This window comes from Penicillium psychrosexuale (genome assembly GCF_028828465.1).
Source record: "Penicillium psychrosexuale strain IBT 29551 chromosome Unknown utg000004l, whole genome shotgun sequence".
NCBI lineage: Eukaryota > Fungi > Ascomycota > Eurotiomycetes > Eurotiales > Aspergillaceae > Penicillium > Penicillium psychrosexuale.
Genome location: NW_026643189.1, coordinates 4,209,995 through 4,232,963, shown reverse-complemented (window position 1 = coordinate 4,232,963; position 22,969 = coordinate 4,209,995). Strand labels below are relative to the sequence as shown.

Genomic DNA, 22,969 nt, shown 5'->3' with positions numbered 1-22,969 from the left:
CCCCTAAGTGGCGACCTGGGAGTATAACCCCAGGCACTGGATGGGAATGTCCTTTTTTGTCATTTTTTTCCCCTCCTTCTACTTTTCTCTAAAGTCTGTCTCCAGAGCTCTATGCCTGCTGTTCCTCTCCCCCACAAAGCTCATTGACGCTTACTTCAGGTATCTATTATGAAAACAGAGACAAAAGGGAAATACGTTTGGATGGCAACATTGTCAAAATTAGCGTCGGTAGTTATTACTGTCCAGAATTAAATGTATCAACTGCCAAATTATCAGCCATGGCCCTTCAAGCCTCAAGCTCCTTTCTCCGCTCAAGTCTAGCCCGATGCGCCATTTTTGAGATCAGAGTCGCCATTCCAGCATGATGGCAGCTGGTGCGAAGCTCCTTTTCCAGCAAGATATCACCCTCCTGCCCATCAAGCTTAGAGAAGTCCAAAGACTTCGCCTTATCACAGTTATACTGTGCATTAGCGGCACGCAGAAGGCAGATCTCATTTTTCATGCAGTCACCATTGCAGCTCTCAACTTCGAATCCGCGAACACGTCTCGCCCAATAATCTTGGAAAACCGTCGGATCGCGTTCCATCGCGACGGTGACATTGTGCCAGAAAGCTGGACTAATCTCGGCTTGTGGATCCGTAAGCGGAGGAGAGATCTTGGATCCATAGTCTGCCTTCGCGGAGTAATAGGGCAGCCATTCTGGCTTTGTCTGAAAGGACGGGTCGCTGATGTTGGCGATGTACTGAGTGTAATCCAAGACGCCGAAGGTGACTGGATCAATTTCGTAGACGCGGAAAGAGGGCGAGCCTTCCGTTGGCGTTACGGCTGGAATGATATAACCCATTGCAGTGGCTGTCTTCCAGTCTCGCTCGTTGTAGTCGGAGTATGCAATCTGGAACCCATCCCGGTGTGTATGACCATAGAACAATCCTGCAATGGTGGCTTCGTAACGCTGCACAATCTGGTCGAAGTAATCCGAATGGTCGCGGAAGTGATCGGGTATACCGGATGGTATATGAGATATTAGCCATGCGCGTTGGCCCGCATCCTCGGCAGCCTGCAGTTCCTTGATGAGCCATTCAAACTGTCCTCGTGGGTCTTTCTCCATTGGCTCCTGGTACATATAGAAGTTGAATACGTAGTAGAAGATACTATTATAAGAGATGATGCGCAGATTGCTGTTGGGATGGACGGCTGAGTACGACGCGAATTGATCCGCAGATTTGACGGAAGAAACACCCGTGAGTCCATACCAATCTGCTGCAAGAGCCTCGTAAGCCCATCGGGGATCAGCTTTATTCGAAGCATCCGTGGGAAAGAGGTTGAGTGGTGCAGTGTCATGGTTTCCTATGGCAGCATACACAGTGCCGAGGTCATTTTCCATTGCACTATACGTAGCATTGAGCGCTTTCAGAGCTTCAGCCTCGTCAACCAGCCAGATATCGTGGGCCACCACATCACCGGTGTAAATGGAGAACTCCGGATTGATGTCTGCGATAGCAGCATGCAAGCTCTCCTGAAGTATTTGTGGTGTGTCACACTTTGTGTTTCCAAATGGTCCACATGGGTAGGCTGTTTTCTCTGGTGAATATCCATCCGACCAAGATCTGCAACAGATAGGCTTGGAGCACTTGTAGCTAGATTCAGGCTCGTAGAGGAGGTCCACGTGTGTATCGCTGAAATGGACGACCTTGAGCGGTGTCTTGCCGCTAGGTGGTGGCCTCACAGTCTTTGACTTAGGTGAAGGGAACGTCAGGTTATATGAATGAACATCGGGTTGCTTGCAGAGTCCGACCAAACTAGCGCATAGTGTCTTGGATGCGTCAGAGTTGAGTTGTAAATCATTGAAAACATCATGCAGCGCAGGTCCTTCTTTCTTGATGATCCCAGCGCAGACATCTGGGTCCTCGACCTGTACACTTGCGATTAATGGGATTGAGTCAGTAATCTCACGAGCATGGCCAACATACCCTGCTGATTTTGCACAACCCAGTGAATACGTCGATCATGAAATTCTCACCAAGCCCTGCGGCAACTTTGATGCTACCGAGGAGAATCTGTATAATTGCATAGAGTCAGCAAAAGATACAAGAGAATGGAAGTGCCAAACATAAGCATACTTGGCAAGCACCGCAGTCAACTGCGTTCTTGAAGTCGTCCCAGATAGAAGCGACGGACTGGTCGACTTGAGTCTCGGCTTGTACGCCCCGGAGAGACGCCGAAAGCCCGAACGCCAGCAGAAAGAAGTCGAGTCTCATCTTGACGAGGAGTTGACTAGACGAGGCGGCTGGTTTGACGAAGACAAACCTCGGAAGCAGTCAGGGCACTTCGTACCTTCCCAGCATTGATGTGAAACTCCTAGGCAGTCGGCATCTTAAATATCACGGGCCAAGAGCAGCTGGGCAGGCCCTTCCGTACTTTGCCAAATAGAAGGCGATCTGCTTAGATTTTATTCGGTTCCGACATAGCATTAGGACCACTTTTTACCATGTGATGAGCAGTATAGTAGTATTCATATCCCCGCCAGGTCATAGAACACCACGGTCTTTTTGTAGCCTAGTGGTAATACGCTGTATTATTTTCAACAAACGCAGCCAAGGAGCTAGCAGATGGTTCCTTGTAACGTTGCGAAGCCGCTGATCTCAGGGGCTGATGATCATACGCCATCGGGGTATCCTTGGCATGTTCGCATACTCGTGAACTTGCTCTTAAATAGGAGTCATCACGGTGTTCAAACGAAAATGTAGTACCAAAATATAGATGAACAACCAGAAGCTTACCTAAATGTAGATATGCACACCAAGTTCATCCAGTGACAGTAAAATCCGATCGAATGCACCAGTCCATCTTACCAACCATTGTACATGTCAGGCTTAGCACTTGCAGGATTCGTAGTAGATAAATTCTTGAAATCTTGCGGGTAGGAGGATTGGTTCGAACGGATACTTGCAGGTGTTGATCTGGGGTAGAAAATCAATATCCATGCTCGGGTCTGCTGCTTGGACGTATTGGGAAGGAGCTGCAACTTTTGGCCTGATGCATCACACTAATAATTGGCGAATAGACAGATCGCTGTCGATCGCAAATCCCCAACCCGTCCGTCTCACAACAGAAGTTCCTCTACTAAATCCCTGAGTGCAGCCTCGCAGACTCGGCCAGATTCAATAAAATGACTGCCACGTGTATTTCAAGAACTTTGTGACTCCGGAATGTGGAATGGCTCATGTGCAGGGACCATGAATTGCCTATATAGGTGCGGACCAGCACAGCCCCTGACAGAGTACTCGCGCAGGTATCCATGCGAAAACAATCATAGTATCGTGTCAATCTCACGGGACTCTCGAATTGGTTGGATTTCGTCATGGATTGGGGGTTAGCTCGCTTTGGCCTGTTGTGCCATGTTCATTGGATGAGCCAGCCATATGTGGGGATCTTCATTAAGAAACAATCCCTGGACAGGAATAGTACTTGCATGCTGTGTATCTGTGTATTCGTGTAGCATTAGTTATAGCCTCATAGATGTACCTTGAAAATAAGAAAGGGACAAGGAGAGAAGAAGTCCAAGGTGATTGGCGGGCCAAAACCGGGGTAAAAGGATCTAATTTTCTCTCTCCCCACATTCTTTTTGACGTGTTTACCATCTTTTTCTTCAACCCCCTTTTCCCTTCTATCTCAACATCTGTCCAAGTATTTTAATCTCTGCTGTTCTCCTTCTTCTCTCCCCGTCCTCCATATTCCGGATTCGGACTCCGTCGGGAAACGAGACGATGACGCCTCCGTACACGCGCCATTTCAGCACGCTTACGATCACGATCTTACAATAAAATCCGAGGGCTTCAACCGTCTGCACTGTTCTGCGCTACGTGTGATTGTTAAAACCGGACTGTCCGTTGGGGCAGTCCGCCATCGGCCAAATTCGTCATGGAGGGTCGTCAACAAGCCACGCTGGGTGTTTCGATCACCCTTTTCTCCATCGCCAGTCTATTTGTCGCCCTTCGCTTCATTTCGCGTATATTTGTGGTCAGAAAGATTGGGTTACACGACTGGTTGATGTTGGTCGCATGGGTAGGATCCCTCGGCTTGATCCCTGCATGTACCCGGGGATGTAGCGAGAACGCGCTACATCTATTGGGCACATGATCGAACCTCGTGCTAGAGCTCGGAGGCTAACCAGTCTGCAGTTCATTGATTTTGGCTTTTCCTTCTCGCTATTCTACGCCGTTCGGAAGGGTCTTGGCCTCCATTCGAGTGACATTAAGCCTGAAGATGAACTCGCTTTCAATACGGCTAATTATGCATTCACGGTCCTCTATGTGAGTTACAATGCCATTGTTACTCCCCCTGTTACCCCGCAGACCAATACTGAAATAGATGGCATGCTGACGATATTTCAGAATCCGGCGCTAATGGCGGTCAAGACGTCGATCCTCGTCTTCTTCCTGACCTTGACACGCAATCAAAAAGTTTTCCGATGTGCAAACTATGTCACTCTGTTTGTAGTGAACGCAGCGGGCTTTGCTTTAACATTGGTCAATGTTTTCCAATGTCGTCCTCTCAGCGCAGTATTCCTTTCTGACATCCCGGCCCATGCGAGTTGCACCGATATTGTCACCCTGTACCTTTCCTCGTCCCCGGTGAATATTATTACGGATCTTGCGATCCTGTTGCTTCCGATGCCGCTTTTGACAACAATGCGCCTACCTTACAAGCAAAAGATTATTTTGGTGGTCACTTTCTCCTTTGGTTTCTTTGTGGCCGTGGTCGATGTGGTTCGAATTGCCTTTCTCCAACAGGCTGCCATTTCTCGTTCGCTGGAAGTCAAGTCAATTCATATTCAAAACATAGGAGGGGTTGATTTCAGTTGTACGACTCGCTCATCTCCGTATTTCAAATTACCGCGTCAATTGGGCTAACGATGGGGATTTCACAGGGTACGCGTCGCTATCTTTCATGTGGTCTGTCGTCGAAGTCAACATCTCGATAATCTGCGGTTGTGTCCCGAGTCTCAAACCTCTGGTCACTCGTCTTGTTCCGAAATTGATTAGAGACACTGGTGACGAGACATCAACTGCTTCGCCTCATGGACTCTCTGCAGGCCCGACAGGAGAAAGTCAGGTTGCAGTGCCACCCCCGGCTGCAGTCTCGGGTCCGCCAGAATATCAATTGCCATTGCCATTTCCATCGAATGACGACGGGAATAAGGGTCTACGGAACCAAGTTGGTGGTGTCTCCACTGGCCGACCTAGCTCCCGGGACTCGGAGCCTATGGGTATATTGGATTTCCTAGGTATCCCAGAAACAAGGGCCCTCGATACAGAGGGAGGCACCAACACGAGCGCATCTTATGCACCGGATATCACATTCTTCGATTTTGTCAACATGAAGAATCCGGAAAGTATGCTAAAGCTGAACAACAGAGAGTCGATTACGCCAATTGCATTGACCACACTACTATTCTTCCTTTGGGGTTTCGCATACGGCTTGCTTGATATTCTGAATTCTCAATTCGAGACTATCGTCAATTTAGGTCCTTGGCATTCTTTGGGTCTTCATGGTGCGTACTTCGGTGGATACGTGGTTGGTCCTCTACTGGTTGGCCGACCGGTCTTGAAAATATGGGGCTTCAAGTCCACCTTCATAACTGGACTTTGCATCTATGCCTGTGGAACCCTTATATTTTGGCCTTCCGCTGTTCTGACGTCGACGCCTGCGTTCATTTTGTCAAACTTCATTGTCGGGTTTGGACTAGCAGTTTTGGAGACTGCGGCAAATCCGTTCATTGCGCTATGTGGACCACTTGAGAATTCTGAGATCAGACTCAACATTTCGCAAGGTGTGCAAGCTGTTGGAAGCGTATTATCGCCGCTCCTGGCGAAACGGGTTCTCTTCAAGAATGTTCAGGATGTCGCATCTTTGGTTGACGTACAATGGGCATATCTTGGCATTGCTCTGTTCGATGTGCTGTTGGCAGTGGCGTTCTATTATCTACCAATCCCCGAAGCGTCAGATGAAGATTTGGAAGAACTAGCAAATCGTCGCCGAGAAGACAATATGGCCAAAGTTATCGGTATTCCGGTCGTTTGGCTGACTCTCGGCCTGGGAATCTGGTCTCAATTCTTCTACGTGGCTGGACAAGAAGTCGTTGCGACAGCTCTCCAACGTTTCGTTCTTGCCGCTCGTCCAGATTCATCACTCAAACCATTCGATTTCCTGACCATCGGACACAGCATTTTCGCCGTGGGCCGCTTCTTCGCCGCGTTTGCGCAATGGTTCCTCAAACCACGCTGGATTCTTATGGTCAGCTACATTGGCATGATCGTCTGCTCAATTCTTTGCATGAAAACAAGCGGCACAGGAGCAATCGTCATGGTAATGCTGGTCTACCTATTCGAGAGCGGCGCATTCAGCATTATCTTCGCCATCTCCCTCCGCGGCACAGCCCAGCATACGAAAACAGCCGCTGTCTTCATGACAGTGGCAATCGGCGGCGGCACCTTCTTCCCGTTTGCCGAATACGCGGCATACCTCGCACACGGCGGGTCATACTCCTTCTGCGTTATAGTCGCGCTCTTCTGCGCCGGTGCTATCTTCCCCATCTACCTCAACCTCGTACCCGCCGTGAAAAAGCAAGTCGACCCAGTTCCGAACGAGTATCTCCGCCGACATCGCCGCCGACCTCGGACCTCGATCGAGACCGTGCATCGCGAAAAGAGCAATCCTTCTCTTGGTGGTGTTCTTTCCCATCCGCGCAGTCTGGCATCGAATCCAGACCACCTACCGGATCTTCTGCTCCCGGAGGAGATGCACGAAAACTCGCTTGCTCGTGATCTTTCAGGGGCTAAATCTAGTTTTAGCTCTACCTCGCGTGTCAAGTCGAGTTCCTCTCGCAATTCTAGCTCAAAGAAAAAGTTTTCTACCAGAATCGATGATTTATGACCGTCGCTCAGTATGCCTAACTGCTGTTTATGTCTCTTTCCTTATACCCTACACTTCACGACACTTGCGAACCCCTAGATACCCTTTCGCTTTTGCTTTTTGGGTTTTGTCACAATATTATGTCATGTGTTTTCTCTGTGCATATATTGGGCGGCAATCCTTCTGTTTGATTTTTTTCACAGCATTTCAGCGGTGGTGTTTTGACCAAAAGTTATGTCTTCTCTCCTTATTTTTGGCTTCATTGCTTAATGCTATTCGACAAATCTCATGATCTAACTTGACTTCTGGCTTGAATCAATTTCTTATATTTAATTTGGATCTGATTGGTTCTCGACTATGAGGATTCTCATATGGCCCACCCTATCGAGATGTCGTGATCCTCGCCAAACACCCGCGGGCAACTGCTACCACTACCTCCGACGTGTAAACCAAAAAAGGGCTATTTTGGGAACTTGCTCATTAACCACTAGCATGAAAATGCGTAGTTCTAGAATTTAGTGGCTATGTATATGAATCTCCTCGTACCCATAGTGACATATATTATTATTCCACTGAGCGCAGATTCCATTTGGATGCAAAGCAGCTGATGCATTCGGGCGTTTGCTATTCCTATTCATGCAGCTTGACAGGCCTCTGTTTGGCAATCTCTTTATCCGTCCTGCAGGAACGCGGCTCGGCAGATGTCTATTTTCTCGTCTTGCAGAAGATGTTTTCCAATGGATATCTGTGTGTCTTTGTCCACGAAGCTATATAGAGAGCTTTATGGCAGTAGCTAGATCATCATTTTCCATCCACTTCATATCATCATCATTCTGTTGACTATCCTGCTTCTCGTAGTCTTTACCTCCATCGTCATCATATCTGTGTGATGATCTAGCTACTGTCACGAAGCTCTTTATATAGCTCTATGCTATAAACCACCAAATCCCATCCTCCAGAAACCAGAAGAAGCATCTCTATGGCATTTCTTTCACTTGCGGTTGATCACTTCTTCTCTCGTAGTCTGCGCCTTGATCAGATTCCCAATCCTTTCTATGTACTTTTGCGTGGGTCAAGGGTTTATCTTGGAGAGTGCCTTTTTAGACGGTTTCATGGTCAAAATATGTACCTCACTAGTAATTTTACGTAGTTTGATCATGTTTATTTGCTGAAGATAGCCCATGGTACTCATACTGTCTTCTTTTTTTCAGGACTGGCTCGTCACAGATCTCCAAATTGCGGACTAGGTAGAGGGTGGAAATACCAGAGGAATGTCAATCCCGGCATTCCCCCTACTATTTCCCTACTTCCCTAACAATTATTTAATTCTTCAAACAAAAAACAAGGCCAGGCTAGAACACACGATAGTACTCTAACTGAAACCATAACCAAAAATCAGAGCCTCTCCGATGCAACACCGAAAAAGGTGTGATCTCGGAGATTTACTTTCTGATAGAAGCCAGTCAGATTGGATTCCGGCGGTGGCAAGGCTAGTGGAGAAAGCGTCGAACTAAAAAGCCTATAAGAAGGTTAAAAGCCTAGGCAAGCCCCAGTCTCAGCTACGCCACGAGATAGTTCACAAAGCCTCATCTATTAGAGCTAATAAAGCGATGTGCTTGGAGTAACTACAATATATGTAAATTTCTCGATAAAGTTTCGGAGTAGATTAAGTTATGCTTGCGATGCTCTATAGATATCACGATCGGTTCTAATATAGTCAGTCCCTATCGCCGTTAAGATCAGGCCTACGATTAGGCATAAGAGCTAATCTGGTCCAAAACTCAAAGAATGCTCTGAAAGATACATGTAACACCAAGACACGGACTTATTGCCCGATTCTTCCATGATATTCAGATCGAGCGAAAAAAAAGTCGCCCCCCTCAAACGCGCATAGCCATCCAACGGGCAGCCACCAGCGGTAGCCGTTCGGATTGGATCTGGAGAGTCCACAGCGGAACAAGCGCAAACCAGTGGGGTTGCGAGATTCAGCGACTTTTGAAACGGCGATTCTGCTCGTTTGGTACGATTCCCGACGGGGGTTTCTTTTTTTTTTGGCTGTACTGGGATTGGTTGATTTATACAGACCAAAATGTAGCCTATTCTCTATTCTACTAAACCGGACAGGTGGGATCGGACTTTAAGTTTTGAATTTCTTTTTTTCTTCCTCTTTCTCCATGTCGAAGGCGTAATCGCCCCAATGTCGTATCTGAACTCCGGGATCATTCCGGAGCCTCGGATGACTTCCGTTGTTCTACAGACCTTGTTGGAGAGTGTTGATTCCAGTTTTTATATGGATTATATGTATAGATGAATTACGTATATATCCATCTACCCTATGCGATCTAATAAAACCGAATAGGACAAAGAAAGCTCCCCCCAATGATGAAATTCGTAACACAAGTCGCCCGTTACTAAATGCGTATTTTGCGCAGAAGCCAGCACCCATATCCTAATGTACAGGAACCCGTATTAATAAGAAGAAGCCGCTGGACAGAACAAATGAAATAAACAAGAAACAAGATCGCTAGATAAAAAACCAAGAGCCAGACAGGGCTCTGGTGGACGCCAAGTCGCCGACCCGATGTAAAAAGACAGAGTCGAAACAAGAACAGTCAACAGTCCTCGAGGAACCCTCTTCAGCCGCGTGCACTCCGCGGCAGTGAGTTCTGCGAAGACGAGTCGTGCATGATATCCGGCGCCCGGGGACCAACCATCCAGTCTTCCATAGCGAGCCATTCACTCCAGCTGCGCTCGGCGGCCTCGATCTCGGCGTCGAGAGCCCCCTGCAACGGCCGCAGGAACGGTATGGTCTCCAGCGGGGGAATATCGTAGTCCTTTTTCACGGAGGCCCAGCCGCCGCTCTTGGCTGCGAAGAGGTAGTTGCGGCGCTCTTGCTCGTGCATGGGTCCCACGCCACTGCCCCAGTCGTCGCCGAAGAAGCCGTGCAGCACGCCGGGGAAGTCCATGCCGGTTGCGACTAGGCGGCGGATGTAGGGGATCAATGAGATGGGGGGCGGCCCTGGGGGTTGTGTGCCGGGTGGTGGAGTTTGGTTGGAAGGGGTCGAGGTTGAGTTGAAGATTGGGTGAGGTTGGCGCTGGAAGGGGAGTCGGATGTTTAAGAATGTGGAGAGGGCTTGGACGGGGACGCTGTGCTGGGCGTGATCTAGGAAGTAGCGTTGACAGCTTTGATAGCGGGGGTACCATGCAAAGATATCGGAGTTGTCGTCTGACCCTGGCGAGGCGTCGGCTAGACCAATCACAGGGGCCGGGTCAATTTGTGGATGGGAGTTCATAGATGGGTGTAGTGAAGGTGAGTCCGAATAGGATGTTGAGATCGAGGTCGAGGTTGAAGTTGGAGCTGGAGTTGCAGTTTGTAGTCTTGGAGGATCTACTTGTCTATTTCTTTTCCCGATGCTTTGCTTAGTTCGTGTTCTCTCTCTCTTGTTGGTCTGTTCGGGGCTGCGCCTCTTTCCCGAGGTCTGGGAATCCAGTGGGGTCGAATTGCGGCCCCAAATTGAGTGAACCGGAGGGGTAGGTGGGTGAAAGGTAGATTGGGGAATGATTACTTGGAAAAAATATCCCTACCTCGACGAACTAGGAGAGAGACTCGATGTCGTGAAGGGGAGGTCGGGGAGGGCGGTGCAGAGCGGAACAGATCCCTGATGGTCCCGAGTCCGCCACGAGATTGGGGCTTGTTAATGGACATCTGTTAGGGAACCATCTAGGATGTTCAGGTAAGGATTGGGGGGAGGTTGTTCACGGAATACCCATTGGGGATATTATGTATGAAGCAAAAGAACCGAAGACATACATGTGAATTCCAATACCTAAAGAGGCAGAGGGAAAAGAAGTAGAAGAGGAACGAGAAGGGAGAATTGAAGTAAATTCGGAGAGAAAAAAAGATATCAGAATTGTTCTGGAACGTCCATAGAAGAGAAACGGGGTCTGTAGGACTAATAAGAGACGCACTCGACCTCTATACGGAGTATTTCTGAATCGGATCCATCGAGGACGGGTCTATCCGGTCAGGCCAATCATTCTGAGATCTGCTAAACCACGGGTCGACGGTGGATATCGATCTAGGGCAGGTTTTGGGAATTTTATTTGATATATTAATATATTACGCTTATATTACACCTTTACCACATACATTCCCGATACGGAAGACTCTCAATCCTGGATAACTCCCTATTTTGTCACAGATATCAATCACTTTGCACGTCTTGCACGTCCTATTGGCCCGGATCCGGGCATGCTAATAATACCTGTTCCTATAAAAGGCGTCCGGGTACATGACATAGCTGCATCGAAGCGTAACTAGATCAGGCTGGATCAGAAAGGGAAAAAAAGGGGGCCCCTTCAAGACCGGGACCTCCTGGTATGTGCTCAACCAATCTAAACCCGGGCTGGTACTCGCTGCAAGGCGCCTAGTCATGATTGGAATAATATTAGACCAGAACGCCTGCCTATTCCATGTCAGCAGTGCCCAAGTATTAAGTGGACGACTAGTCAGAGGATAGCGTGAAATAGATTGAACCCTGCAGTGTAGTTCGTTTTGGCATCACTTGACGCAATAATTGAATCAAGAATTACACTAAGAGTGACGTTTTTATAGTGAGTTTCATATCTAAATCAACCTCAGGGAGTTGATCTGTATGCTATGTACTCCTCCCTGCCAAGTTCCCACAAACCGGGTTCTTCAATATCGCATGCAGCACGCAAGACCCGGAATCCACTTTGTTGTTATCGACCCCGATCTTTCGATCCTGGAACATTCCTTATTGATTGTATGCATTGCAAAGCTACTTATTACACCTCGTTCCCAATTGTTCAGGGGCCGCAATATGACACAAGCTTACAAAGTCAGCCCCATATTGGCGTCACTAGAGCACACGCGCTAGGATCTACTTAAAAAAGGGCCAGAACATAGGAGAGCAGGGGCCACTCATCGAGCTGTGAGAGTCAGATCCCCCTTTAGCGGGGAGGTCAAGCTCTGACCCGATCGCGCCTCCCAGATAAGAAATGACAGAGCTGATCTTTAGGGGGGTTGACCATCCCGTACGGAATACGGAGCACTCCGTATGGAGTACGGCGACCTGCTTTATATTGTCTACTGATTAAGTATTCAAATCGCAGTTTGTGTGCGGGCGAGTTTTTGTAACTCCTTTTCTAGAGTCGATATGGGTCCTTTCAGCTGCACAAAATCTGGTGGCGCCGGGCCAGGGGTTAAGTAAAGGGCGGAACTATGTGCGTCGCATTCCCCTTTTGCGCTTTCTTTTTCGAGATTATACTGTCGGCTATTTCGATTGGGTCGAGTTTAATGTATTCATCACTGACCAATTCTAATATTGTGAATTCTAGCCATCCGATCAATCTATTCTCTCTTCCCCGTGGAATTCGCCACATGCGGAGCTCCAAGCTGATCCACTCGTTTGCCATTTGACAGGTGACGGGGCGATTCTTTACAATATATGACATGTGTCCCTATTGAGCTAGGACTGCAGTTCGAGTCAGCCAGTCGGAATCACGAACTGGCAAGAAGTGTGATCACGAATCACAGCCGGAGATGCTCTTGCCAATTCGATCATAGTGCGCACGCTGCACGGTCTCGCCGATGTCTATATGCGAAGACCACAATATCCTCCAAGACGGTAGTTTGGTATACCCGGACTAGTGACAACCCATTGCCATTCTTGCGTCGGAGCGGAGCCAACCCAGAACAGTCATGACACAACTCAGCCGACGCCATTGGGCTGCTAGAGGATATAGCTTGTCTCAACTCGAGCGCGACGACAACTAGTACGCACGCAGTATCCACGCTCAGTTCCGCAGATACCCCTGGAGAGGTTGCGGAGCGGGTAGATAGATTAAGGGGAATCTCAAGCTGCTGCCCAATCACCACACTACCATACCCTATGCCATTGTTATAAAGCATTTGAAACAAGCCGGTCTGTATGGATATGTGTCGTTCCAAGACAGAAACAGTATGGTCGCATGACCAAGTCCTCTGCACTGCAGCTGGTGGATATCCGGATAAAGCTCCGCAGCGATTTGGCGACCGGGCTTCGTTGCCAAGAGCGTACGAGTACAGACATGGGTTCCCGCCGACCGCCATACTGGTTATGTCAGAAGCGTCGAATTATGCCGGTGGTGAGTAGGTGTCACAACATCGCAACTTGCCACGCGCGATCAATGCATCCTGAGCACATGTGTCGTGGCGAAGGACATATGTACCACACCAGTCCCAAGATGGGAAAAACGGTGAACGGTGAACGTTGGACCCCCTTCGCGACAAGATCGCCAGCGTTTATATATCCCTGCAGGGTCGAAAACGGTATATCAACCCACACCCGACAGCCGACACGTGTCACCGCACATCTCTAGCAAATCAACATCCCGACATGAATAAGAAGAGAAACAATAATAGCAAACAGCGCGAAGATCATCGCATTATCTAATCCATCTCCTCCATCTGGGCATCCTTGTCCACTTTCGTACATGCCATGACTCGTTGTGTAATCTCGTAACCCTCTACGACTTTGCAATGATGCAAGCGAGAGATGAGGATTTCTACAGACTGTAACTCAACTTCTTCTAGGTTCATGCTAGACATGGATAATCCCAACTTCCAAGCTCTCCACAAACAGGGCTTTGCAAATTCTCGCTTCAAAACTCCGTACTCCGCTACTTTCTTTATATGTACCCCGCGAATAGCGCGACAGTGGCGATCACTAACCCACTCGGCCGGCAGAAACGAACGCAAGGCCCCAGCTGACGATCCCGTGTAAACCGTGTGTCATGGGCGCACGGTGTCTCCGATAGGGAAATATTGGACGAATGGGAAATTTGCTACTGTCATGGACTCGTGCTGGTGTGCGGGATCGCTTGTTGCGGAGAACGCCGTTTTCCTGGTCTGGGCTGATCTGGGGGAATATAATGCATAGTTGATACTTCGTATGCTATCCATAGATAGCATCGATATATGTGTACATATTTTTGAATGGAGTTTAGGTGTGTTGATGGTGACTGGGATGGGGTTTTATGCGCTTGGACATCGTGGTGTCGACGAGTTGAGTTAGTGTCATGATGGGGTTAGCGTGGAAGTGAGGCTCATGTTATTTCCACGTGGCTTGGTTGAAACGCTGATGGATCTGTACTCCGTATATAGATCGGTATGGAAGTGATAGGTTGGGCTACCTTTATACACACTGTCCCATAGATATGTGGTTGTTAACTAAACCCATGTCTGTTTGAACGGTAAATATATGGTGGACCATGCTTTAAGGCGTGCATTGACCAGATGAATCCAGCCCTGGAGATTAATCATGTTCATAGCGGAGAATACTTTACGTTATACGGAATATGTACATTATTTCGACGTATATCAGAATGAACAGATTTCAATATCAGTAAAGAATACCCTAGAACCAGTTGTGATATACACAGATTGCCATTCGTCAGATATCACGTCATGGCAAGTCCAGAGCACAAGGACGTCCAATTACAGAATATTTATGCCAAAAATCCAAGAATCTCTACAATAGCAAGTGGAATAAGTGAAACATGGAGACGCTAGACAAGCTAAGAGATCTATCCGACGAACTAAAAGGCCCAAAACGGGTCTCCACGTTGCAACCCTCTGCAAGCACGTTGTCGAACCCACAAGATCCAACATCCGAATCTGCGAGATAAGAACGCATATGCAGACGCTAAGTAACGGGAACAGTCCACAGTCAACCCTGAGACTAGAGAGCTCTAACGGAAATAAGCTTCTGGATCTGCAAGGGGAATCCACTGGGTCCTGAGGGTCCCAAGGTTGTCCCACGGGCCACATGTGGTCATGTGCGAGTATGAATTGGAGGTCGACTGAGGCGAACTCTCGTGCGAGTACGGAGTAGTTATATATCAGATCATATCACCGGGACCTCGGGAATCAAAAAGACGGAGCATCCCGTGTGATAAGTTCTACATTTGGCTTCTCGGTGAGGATTCCCTCGCAACCCCAGGAAGCAACACGCAGCCTCCGCAAATCGCTATCAACAAGGAGTGGAGAGGCGCGTCTTGGTCTGGGTTTTGGCGGAGAGCTGCAGCGGGCACCCGTTCGATTGGTGGACCGTGGCATGATCTAGGATCTAGCAATGTGCAAAGGATCGTGATGTTGGCATTTGTTTCTTCCTTTCTATTTTTTTATATATTTTATTTGCATCGTATGATCGTTATCCTCTTACTCCGTAGAGGCAGTCGAATCCTGCAACATATTTCCTTAAGATTAGAATAATCTAGAGCTGAGATTAAAGGTACTCCGAAGTACTTCCACGGCAGCGCCGACCATCGGGGCTCCAATGCGGTTAACCGGGTCTTGGCATCACACGGGATTGGTGCCTGACCCACGGGGAAAAGGACAAACCCTGGACAGTCCGAGATGACTATTCGGGGGCAATTGACTGGACCGGGATTTGGTGCGGGTATTCGATATTCCATAGATTTGACTACTCCTTGGATGTATGAATATGAGCATACTGTATGTAGCAACTTTTTTTGATCTCATTCTGACTAGATTTAGGTCTGGAATTACCCCTCCCTCCCTCTACCCCTCTACCCCTCAGTTCAACTGATCCAGTGGGGCAAAGGACGAGCCGTAGGGTGTAGATAAAGGAAAAATGAGTAAAAAGTGTTAGAAAGCAAAGACGATCAGATAAGCTCGGTAAGCTAAAAGTGGCAGGCCCCGTTTTGGGTGCCGGTTTGGGTATAGTGGGCACGTGACCTAGCCTGCAGCCGAGCCAAATTGCCGAGTTGAGTGGCGGAGACGAGTTTTATTTTTTATTATTGTTATTATTTGATTATTTTATATTTCATCAATCCATTGATAGCATAAGGATATCCAGGATAGCTGGAAGATATTATGTTGTACTTCAGAGTAACTACTAAATGCACAGTCCACGCATGCATTAAAGGTTCAGCCTCCTAACAAGGTTACATTCACTTCAATTATATTTTTTTCACCTCTCGGATCGGTCCTCTCCGAGAATACGGATCGCGGAAGAGATATTCACAGACAAGGAAGATTTAGGAAGAAACCACGGGCTATGATTGATGGGAAGATTCGAGGTAGTCCAATGTGGGCAAGATAAGCCAAATTCTGTGCAAATTCTGTGACCTTAAACCATAAGATAACATTGTTCGGGCCCCGAACTTCGGACGTGCTTCCCACGGAAACCACTGGAAACCATTGGGTTTCATCTTTCGCTTGGGATCTTCTCCTTCCAATTCGTGCAACCTGGTCTTCTGGCATGGTCGTCGACTGTAGGCTCATCGACCAACTCCCGTCCCTTTTCCCCCCATCGTCCGGAATCTGTCGTCCGACTCCGGCTTGGAGTCTGGCTCTCCACATTTCTATATATTTGTACAATCATCCCCTTCCATCCCTCCTTCTTCCTCCATCTACTCTCTAAAATCTCAATTGTCTTATACTCTGCTCGTGGGCAATTTCTAATATCATAATCACATCAGATCACTGCCTAGCATTGATCTTTACCCTACCTAAAAGCAGAGTAACCGAGACTAAAAACCCGCCGAAATGATCCAGAACCTCCCCTTCGAGCCTGAGTTCGAGCAGGCCTACAAGGGTATGTCTCTTCCCTTTCCCTTGTCCACGCCAATGTCATATCACAAATTTTGCCCCGACTTAATTCCTTTACCGTCGGCATCTTCCCGGCGTGCGGCTCCACAATTTCGGGGTGACTCAGCTAACATTCCCCGAAACAGAGCTCGCCTCCACCCTCGAGAACTCCACTCTTTTCGAGAAGAAGCCCGAGTACCGCAAGGCTCTCCAGGTTGTCTCCGTCCCCGAGCGCATTATCCAGTTCCGCGTTGTCTGGGAGGATGATCAAGGCCAGGTAAGAGTTTTCGAAATCTCCGATCAATTGCCACATTCTAACTCCCCCTCTTTCAGGTCCAAATCAACCGCGGATACCGTGTCCAGTTCAACTCCGCTCTCGGTCCCTACAAGGGTGGCCTCCGCTTCCACCCCACCGTGAACCTCTCCATCCTCAAGTTCCTCGGTTTCGAGCAGATCTTCAAGAATGCCCTGACCGGCCTGAACATGGGCGGTGGCAAGGGTGGATCCGACTTCGACCCCAAGGGCAAGAGCGACAGCGAGATCCGCCGCTTCTGTGTCTCCTTCATGACCGAGCTGTGCAAGCACATCGGTGCCGACACCGACGTTCCCGCCGGTGATATCGGTGTCACCGGCCGCGAGGTTGGCTTCATGTTCGGCCAGTACAAGAAGATCCGCAACCAGTGGGAGGGTGTTCTCACCGGCAAGGGCGGCAGCTGGGGTGGTTCCCTCATCCGTCCCGAGGCTACCGGCTACGGTCTCGTCTACTACGTCGACCACATGATCAAGTACGCCTCCGGTGGCAAGGAGTCCTTCGCCGGCAAGCGCGTTGCCGTCTCCGGCTCCGGAAACGTCGCCCAGTACGCCGCCCTCAAGGTCATCGAGCTCGGCGGCTCCGTCGTCTCCCTCTCCGACTCCCAGGGTGCCCTCATCCTCAACGGTGAGGAGGGCTCCTTCACCGTCGAGGAGATCAACGCCATTGCCGCCATCAAGGTCGAGCGCAAGCAGATCTCCGAGCTCGCCACCGTGGCCACCTTCAGCTCCAAGTTCAAGTACATTCCCGGTGCCCGTCCCTGGACCAACATCACCGGCCGCATCGATGTCGCTCTCCCCTCCGCCACCCAGAACGAGGTCTCCGGCGACGAGGCCAAGGCTCTCATCGCCGCTGGCTGCAAGTTCATCGCCGAGGGCTCCAACATGGGCTCCACCCAGGATGCCATCGATGTCTTCGAGGCCCACCGCACTGCCAACCCCGGCCCCGCTGCCATCTGGTACGCCCCCGGTAAGGCCGCCAACGCCGGTGGTGTCGCCGTGTCTGGTCTCGAGATGGCCCAGAACTCCGCCCGCGTCAACTGGTCCCGCGAGGAGGTTGACTCCCGTCTTAAGAAGATCATGGAGGACTGCTTCAACAACGGCCTTGCTACTGCTAAGGAGTATGTCACCCCTGCCGAGGGCGTGCTTCCTTCCCTCGTGGCTGGCTCCAACATTGCTGGTTTCACCAAGGTTGCTGAGGCCATGAAGGAGCACGGTGACTGGTGGTAGATCAGTCGCCCTCCCGTTTATTCTGGGCGGTGTTCTGTGATGATTTCTGTCCTCTCTTGAGGAGAGGCAGCTTCGATGCATTTTTTTCTTTTCTTTGAAAATAGCTTTTTACCCTTTATGTCAAGCGGGTTATGGATAGAGGCGCTTGGTTTTTCCCCTGTTGCATTTGATTGATATCCCCACTTGAGCACCGCTGTTTGTTTTGGTTCTGCACTTGGGATTGTCATGATGATAACGAGATTCAATGAATGATTTAAAATATTTGTGCTCTTGTAAACTGTAGATCAAAGTAGAGCCCTATGGTTGCATGAAACCTTCAATCCTTCAATCCCATGAAACCCTAGAGAAATCTATAGATCCAAATCAGGTGTTAATCTGTCATGTCCAATGCTTAGGCCTCGACAAGTGCTGCAGCACCTGGGGATTTTTGGTGCTGTTTCCCGGTACTGCGGCACCTAGTGCTGCAGCACTTGTCAAGGCCTACCAATGCTGTCTCAGAACATGGCTTGCATCAAAATACACAAGTCACGTGCTGCTGGACATGTTATGTCACGTGCTAATTACGTAATCCCTTAACGAGCCTCGGAGCCCCGACCAAAGAAAGAGCTATCCCTCCCAGCCTCAAAACCCGTGACCTATTCCTCTAAAGAAAAATGCCTAGCGCAAGTCTGTAACTTGCAATCCTATTTCTACAGCTTCCGGGGCCGCAGTGTTATGTTGTGGAGATGACAATGCTGCCGGACAGGGCAATCCCCGAACAATGGAGGACCTTCCTCCACCAATGTCTGGCGAACCGTATAGATATAGACGAGTTCACGGACTTGTCCGGGCTGATGTTTACTCGCGCACCGGTTGAGGAAAACGAGCTCCTTGATCTGCTTCTTGAAGCTCGCGCTTCCTCCAGTGTTACCTGGGATCCTCTTCTGCCGTTGTACGTCGATGGACTGTGCAAGATTGGGAGGGTTAGGTCTTCGTCTGCGCTGACGAGTTTGCTGAAGCATTCTTCTGTTATGGATGCGTCGGGGACTGGTGATGGCGATGGTGAGGAGGGACAGGGACACGGCTCTTGGTCCAAGGCTAAGAAGCACAAACCGTCCACGCTCATGACTGATATCAAAGTCATTCAGGATGTCATGGTGTTCATATCCACCGGGTCAATACCGAAAACTGTCATCGAAGCTGCGGATATATACTCGGCTACCGTAGACTGGATTCTGGCCGTCGTGGCGTGGCACAATCACAGCTCTGACTCTGAGCACGCAACGGGTGGCTTGATGGGGTCGCCTGATGCGGTCTCGTTGTTCGAGTCGCTGGGGATTCTGCTTGCTGCTTTGTCGGGGACTGGTAAAGGGCTGGAGGTGTTGTCCAGTGATTACAATCAAGGTATGTATATGTGGTTTCCGTGTTTGTTAAACGTTATTAACGATATCCTCTAGAATTGAAGGCGAAGCTAGGACAGGCTTTGTCAAGCTACTTGCCTCTCTGTATCGATGTCTCTCTGCCGCTGAGGCATCGTCTGGAGGGGTTGCAGAAAGTGTTTCATCTTTACCCCGGTCAGCCTTCTAAGGCTCTGGGTGGGCCTGCTATCGACGGGGTGAATGTTAATGCCCTCCAGTTTGAGTCTTCTGTCATGGATGGCCCTGTTGTTAACACTAGAGCTGGACTCTATGTGTACATCAACTCAATGGTACGATTATCTTACGCTACGATGTTGGTTCATGACTGACTAGTAACAGGTTGTGGGACGTCCTTTGGTTGATGACACTATTCTGATCAACTACCTCACCAATCGGTATCAGGTAAGTCCAGATGACACGATTCATAGTCAGAGTGGTCTACAACATTTGACTAACCCTTACCAGGGCCACAATGACGTGCTCATCGAGGAAATCATCACAGCTGCCTTTGATGTTCTTTCCAACGGCGTGTATCGCAACGAATCTGGCCGCACGATGCTCTTATTCCGGTCTTTCCTTGTCAACAAGCTTCCCGCCTTTTTCGCAGCCATCTCGGCAGCATCCATGGTGCCGATCTCCATGGAAATGTGTATCAGCCACGCCTTAAGCCGTCTGGATCCGAACGCATTCCCCTCCTTCTCTCAGATGTTCTCCATGCAGGGCAGCAGTGTTTTATCAGATGCTCGCCAGGAGTTCCTCTTTGCTTGTGCGTCGCACAAGCTCATACGAGAATCCAGCATTGAACAGCTTCTCGGAGAAAATCCCATGCAGACACTGCCTGGTGGCGGCCCTTATGTCAAGGATGATCTCGTTTCGCAAATCAATAACAATCATGAACGTGCTGAACAACTTATTGGTGAGATCGAGTCGATGGAGGGTAATGCAGGCGCGATAGTTGGCGCTGTGGTTGATGTATGTTCGATCCGATATCAATTCCTGGGAGTATCAACATGCTAACTTCTTCAAGGTCATGCAAAATTTGTGTCATCAAAAAGAGACAATGACGCTCAAGAATATCTGCAATTCGCTCTCACGCCGCCCGCAGACTTTGGACGTCATGTTACTTTTCCGCACTACAAAGCAAGTATTGCAACCTCTTTGCGCTGTCCTTGATTCCTGGAAGTGGGACGAGGACCAAGGCGAAAATCAGCCTGTCTATGATGAATTTGGCAGTATCTTGTTGCTCGTTCTTGCGTTCAAATACCGATATGATCTGAGCCCTACTGATATGGGTATCTCGAACAATGACTCGTTCTTGTTGAAACTCTTGGACCGGGGCGCTTGCAGCCAGAAGCTGAGCGACTTGAGCGAGAAGCAAAACAAAGATCTCGGCGCTTGGATCGGAGCTCTGTTCATTGCCGAGGGCATCAGTGAAGAGACCATGTCCTCTTGCAGCCCACACGAATTCTACATGCTTGTGACGACATTGTTCGGTCAGAGTCTTGGTGCGTGCGAGTCCGGAAAGCTAGATTTCGACACTTTGAAAGGCGGATTTGAATGTAAGAAAATCTTCACGCGATCGCTTCCACTGGATACTTAGCTAACCGCCATAAAGATCTGCTCGAGCCCTTCCTCCTCCCGTCCCTAGTCGTCGCATTGACATGGCTGGGCAATCACATCTGGGAATCAGAGACCGACCCCACAATCCCCATCAAAACCCTCCACTCCCTCGTTAAACCCAACTCAATATCCGGCGAAGCCCAAGCCATCCACCAAACAGTCCTGAACATAACCGGCTGCCCACTAGAAGAGCAACTAAAAAATGTCCGAACGAGAAACCAGTCGCGGACAGACATCAAACCAATCCTCGATGCCCTGGAGCCATACATCTCCTTCCGCCGCGTCGGCAGCTGTCGCCGCTCCGAACTTGACAGCTGGACGTCCCACTCCGCGGGCGGGCTAATAGCCAGCATCCGCACAACTTTACAAGCTCTCGTCCTCTGGAGCGCCAACCCAGGAATCAGCATGGCCCCACACGCATACACGCACCGGCAGGTGCTAGCGGGAATCCGCATGCTGGGCGCAACACGCGTGCTAGGCGCGATAATCGACGAAGTCAAGCAGCAGAGCGAAGCAGGTAACGGACATATCGCGCTAGACATTGCGACGACGATGGTGTGCGCTCCGATGACGGAGTCCTTCGCCGTCGACCAAAACAACTACCACCCAGTCGACCCAAGCAAGGAGGCTTTACCACGGTGCGCGATCCTGACGCTGCGCGACGCCTTGTCACTGCAGCACGAGAACGTGCCCAAGATCTCCGAGAGTGATCCGCTACGCGCCGAGGTCGTAGTGCGGCTTGCACGTCGGGTTAATATGCTCATGGCGCCGCCGTCGCAGGTCTCAAATATCGACGTCTCGAATATTATTCAGAATATGCATCTTGGTGTTGAGGGGCATGAGGGTCGGATGGATCTTGAGCCTTCCGCTGCTGATCTTTCGGGTGATACAGTCAATGAGGATGATCCGGATAATATCAATCAGATGCTGGATAAGGCGGCGGCGGATGCGGCGGCTGCTGGGATGGATGGGGGTGGTATTGGTGTAGGTCAGGATATGGGACTTGATCATGGGGCTGGCATGGATGCTATTGACGATGTGCTTAACGCGGCGGATATGGCGGTTGGCAATCCTGAGTTCCTTGACTTGGATATGGAAGACATGTTTTAGTCGGGATGGTTTTATCTTTGGTACATAATCTATGGACTTACAATGTCCAATCTTTGCATGGCATTTTGTTCGATCTATGTTTTGGCGAATGATGATTCACTGAACAACAATCAAACAACAATCAAAACAACGATTAGATCTTCTTAGCGGCACAAGAAACAGAAGAAAAGAAATAAAACTCGTATTGACCATCAACAACTATCAACAGAGCACTGGGCAAAAGAAGGAGAGGGCCTCAGGGCCGAAGTACCCAACTACGGCCCTATCAGACAGAGTCACATGACTATGGGTTTCCCTGCAGGACTAATTCTCTCCACCAATCACCATCTGTCCTAGAAGACCCCAGTCTTGTTCTTTTTTTGGCAGTTTTTCAATTCCTTCAATCTGAACACCTCTGAAATATTAGAAATGGATATAAGATGGAACCAGCGTAAGGAACATCATGCCAGACTCGCTGCACAACCCACAAGAGAAAAAAAATAAACAAAATAAAACAACATCAACCCCATCGCCCCATAACTAGCAATTCGATCCTATACTCCGCACCCAATAATAATACACCATCTAGCTGCGCCTCGATACATCGTCGACTAAGACCTATGACTCAATCCTAGAAACCGGAGGATTGTCTCAGTAGCCGACGTCGTAGTTACCACGATGCAAAAGCAAAAGCCATGTACGTACAAATATTGAAAGTCTTCTCAACTTTCCCGGCCAGCTGGGGAATCCCCGAGCCAGGGAAAAGTTTCTCCACAGCTTGCATGGGGGT

At 49.3% G+C, this 22,969-nt stretch overlaps 6 protein-coding genes across 6 annotated transcripts; 3 read left to right on the top strand and 3 right to left on the bottom strand.

The window, feature by feature from the left end:
- Window positions 1-286: 286 nt before the first annotated feature.
- On the bottom strand, window positions 287-2,258 carry N7518_007475 (acid sphingomyelinase family protein; the record flags this gene model as incomplete). Its single annotated transcript, XM_057188402.1, has 3 exons — window positions 287-1,912; window positions 1,971-2,057; window positions 2,121-2,258. 3 exons carry the CDS (start codon window positions 2,256-2,258, stop codon window positions 287-289), a joined length of 1,851 nt encoding a protein of 616 aa, XP_057040105.1.
- Window positions 2,259-3,921: 1,663 nt separating this feature from the next.
- N7518_007474 (putative MFS monosaccharide transporter) lies at window positions 3,922-6,936 on the top strand (the record flags this gene model as incomplete). Its single annotated transcript, XM_057188401.1, has 3 exons — window positions 3,922-4,065; window positions 4,182-4,863; window positions 4,931-6,936. The coding sequence occupies 3 exons, from the start codon at window positions 3,922-3,924 to the stop codon at window positions 6,934-6,936; spliced, it is 2,832 nt and encodes a 943-aa protein (XP_057040104.1).
- A 2,615-nt stretch (window positions 6,937-9,551) lies between these two features.
- N7518_007473 (uncharacterized protein) lies at window positions 9,552-10,208 on the bottom strand (the record flags this gene model as incomplete). The annotated part of the gene is made up of 1 exon (XM_057188400.1): window positions 9,552-10,208. One exon carries the CDS (start codon window positions 10,206-10,208, stop codon window positions 9,552-9,554), a length of 657 nt encoding a protein of 218 aa, XP_057040103.1.
- Window positions 10,209-12,499: 2,291 nt separating this feature from the next.
- On the bottom strand, window positions 12,500-13,030 carry N7518_007472 (uncharacterized protein; the record flags this gene model as incomplete). Its single annotated transcript, XM_057188399.1, has 1 exon — window positions 12,500-13,030. One exon carries the CDS (start codon window positions 13,028-13,030, stop codon window positions 12,500-12,502), a length of 531 nt encoding a protein of 176 aa, XP_057040102.1.
- A 3,462-nt stretch (window positions 13,031-16,492) lies between these two features.
- On the top strand, window positions 16,493-18,073 carry N7518_007471 (glutamate dehydrogenase; the record flags this gene model as incomplete). Its single annotated transcript, XM_057188398.1, has 3 exons — window positions 16,493-16,541; window positions 16,681-16,811; window positions 16,868-18,073. The coding sequence occupies 3 exons, from the start codon at window positions 16,493-16,495 to the stop codon at window positions 18,071-18,073; spliced, it is 1,386 nt and encodes a 461-aa protein (XP_057040101.1).
- Window positions 18,074-18,804: 731 nt separating this feature from the next.
- Window positions 18,805-22,200, top strand: nut1 (putative RNA polymerase II mediator complex subunit Nut1; the record flags this gene model as incomplete). Its single annotated transcript, XM_057188397.1, has 6 exons — window positions 18,805-19,456; window positions 19,510-19,760; window positions 19,810-19,872; window positions 19,936-20,442; window positions 20,498-21,029; window positions 21,086-22,200. The coding sequence occupies 6 exons, from the start codon at window positions 18,805-18,807 to the stop codon at window positions 22,198-22,200; spliced, it is 3,120 nt and encodes a 1,039-aa protein (XP_057040100.1).
- Window positions 22,201-22,969: the final 769 nt, after the last annotated feature.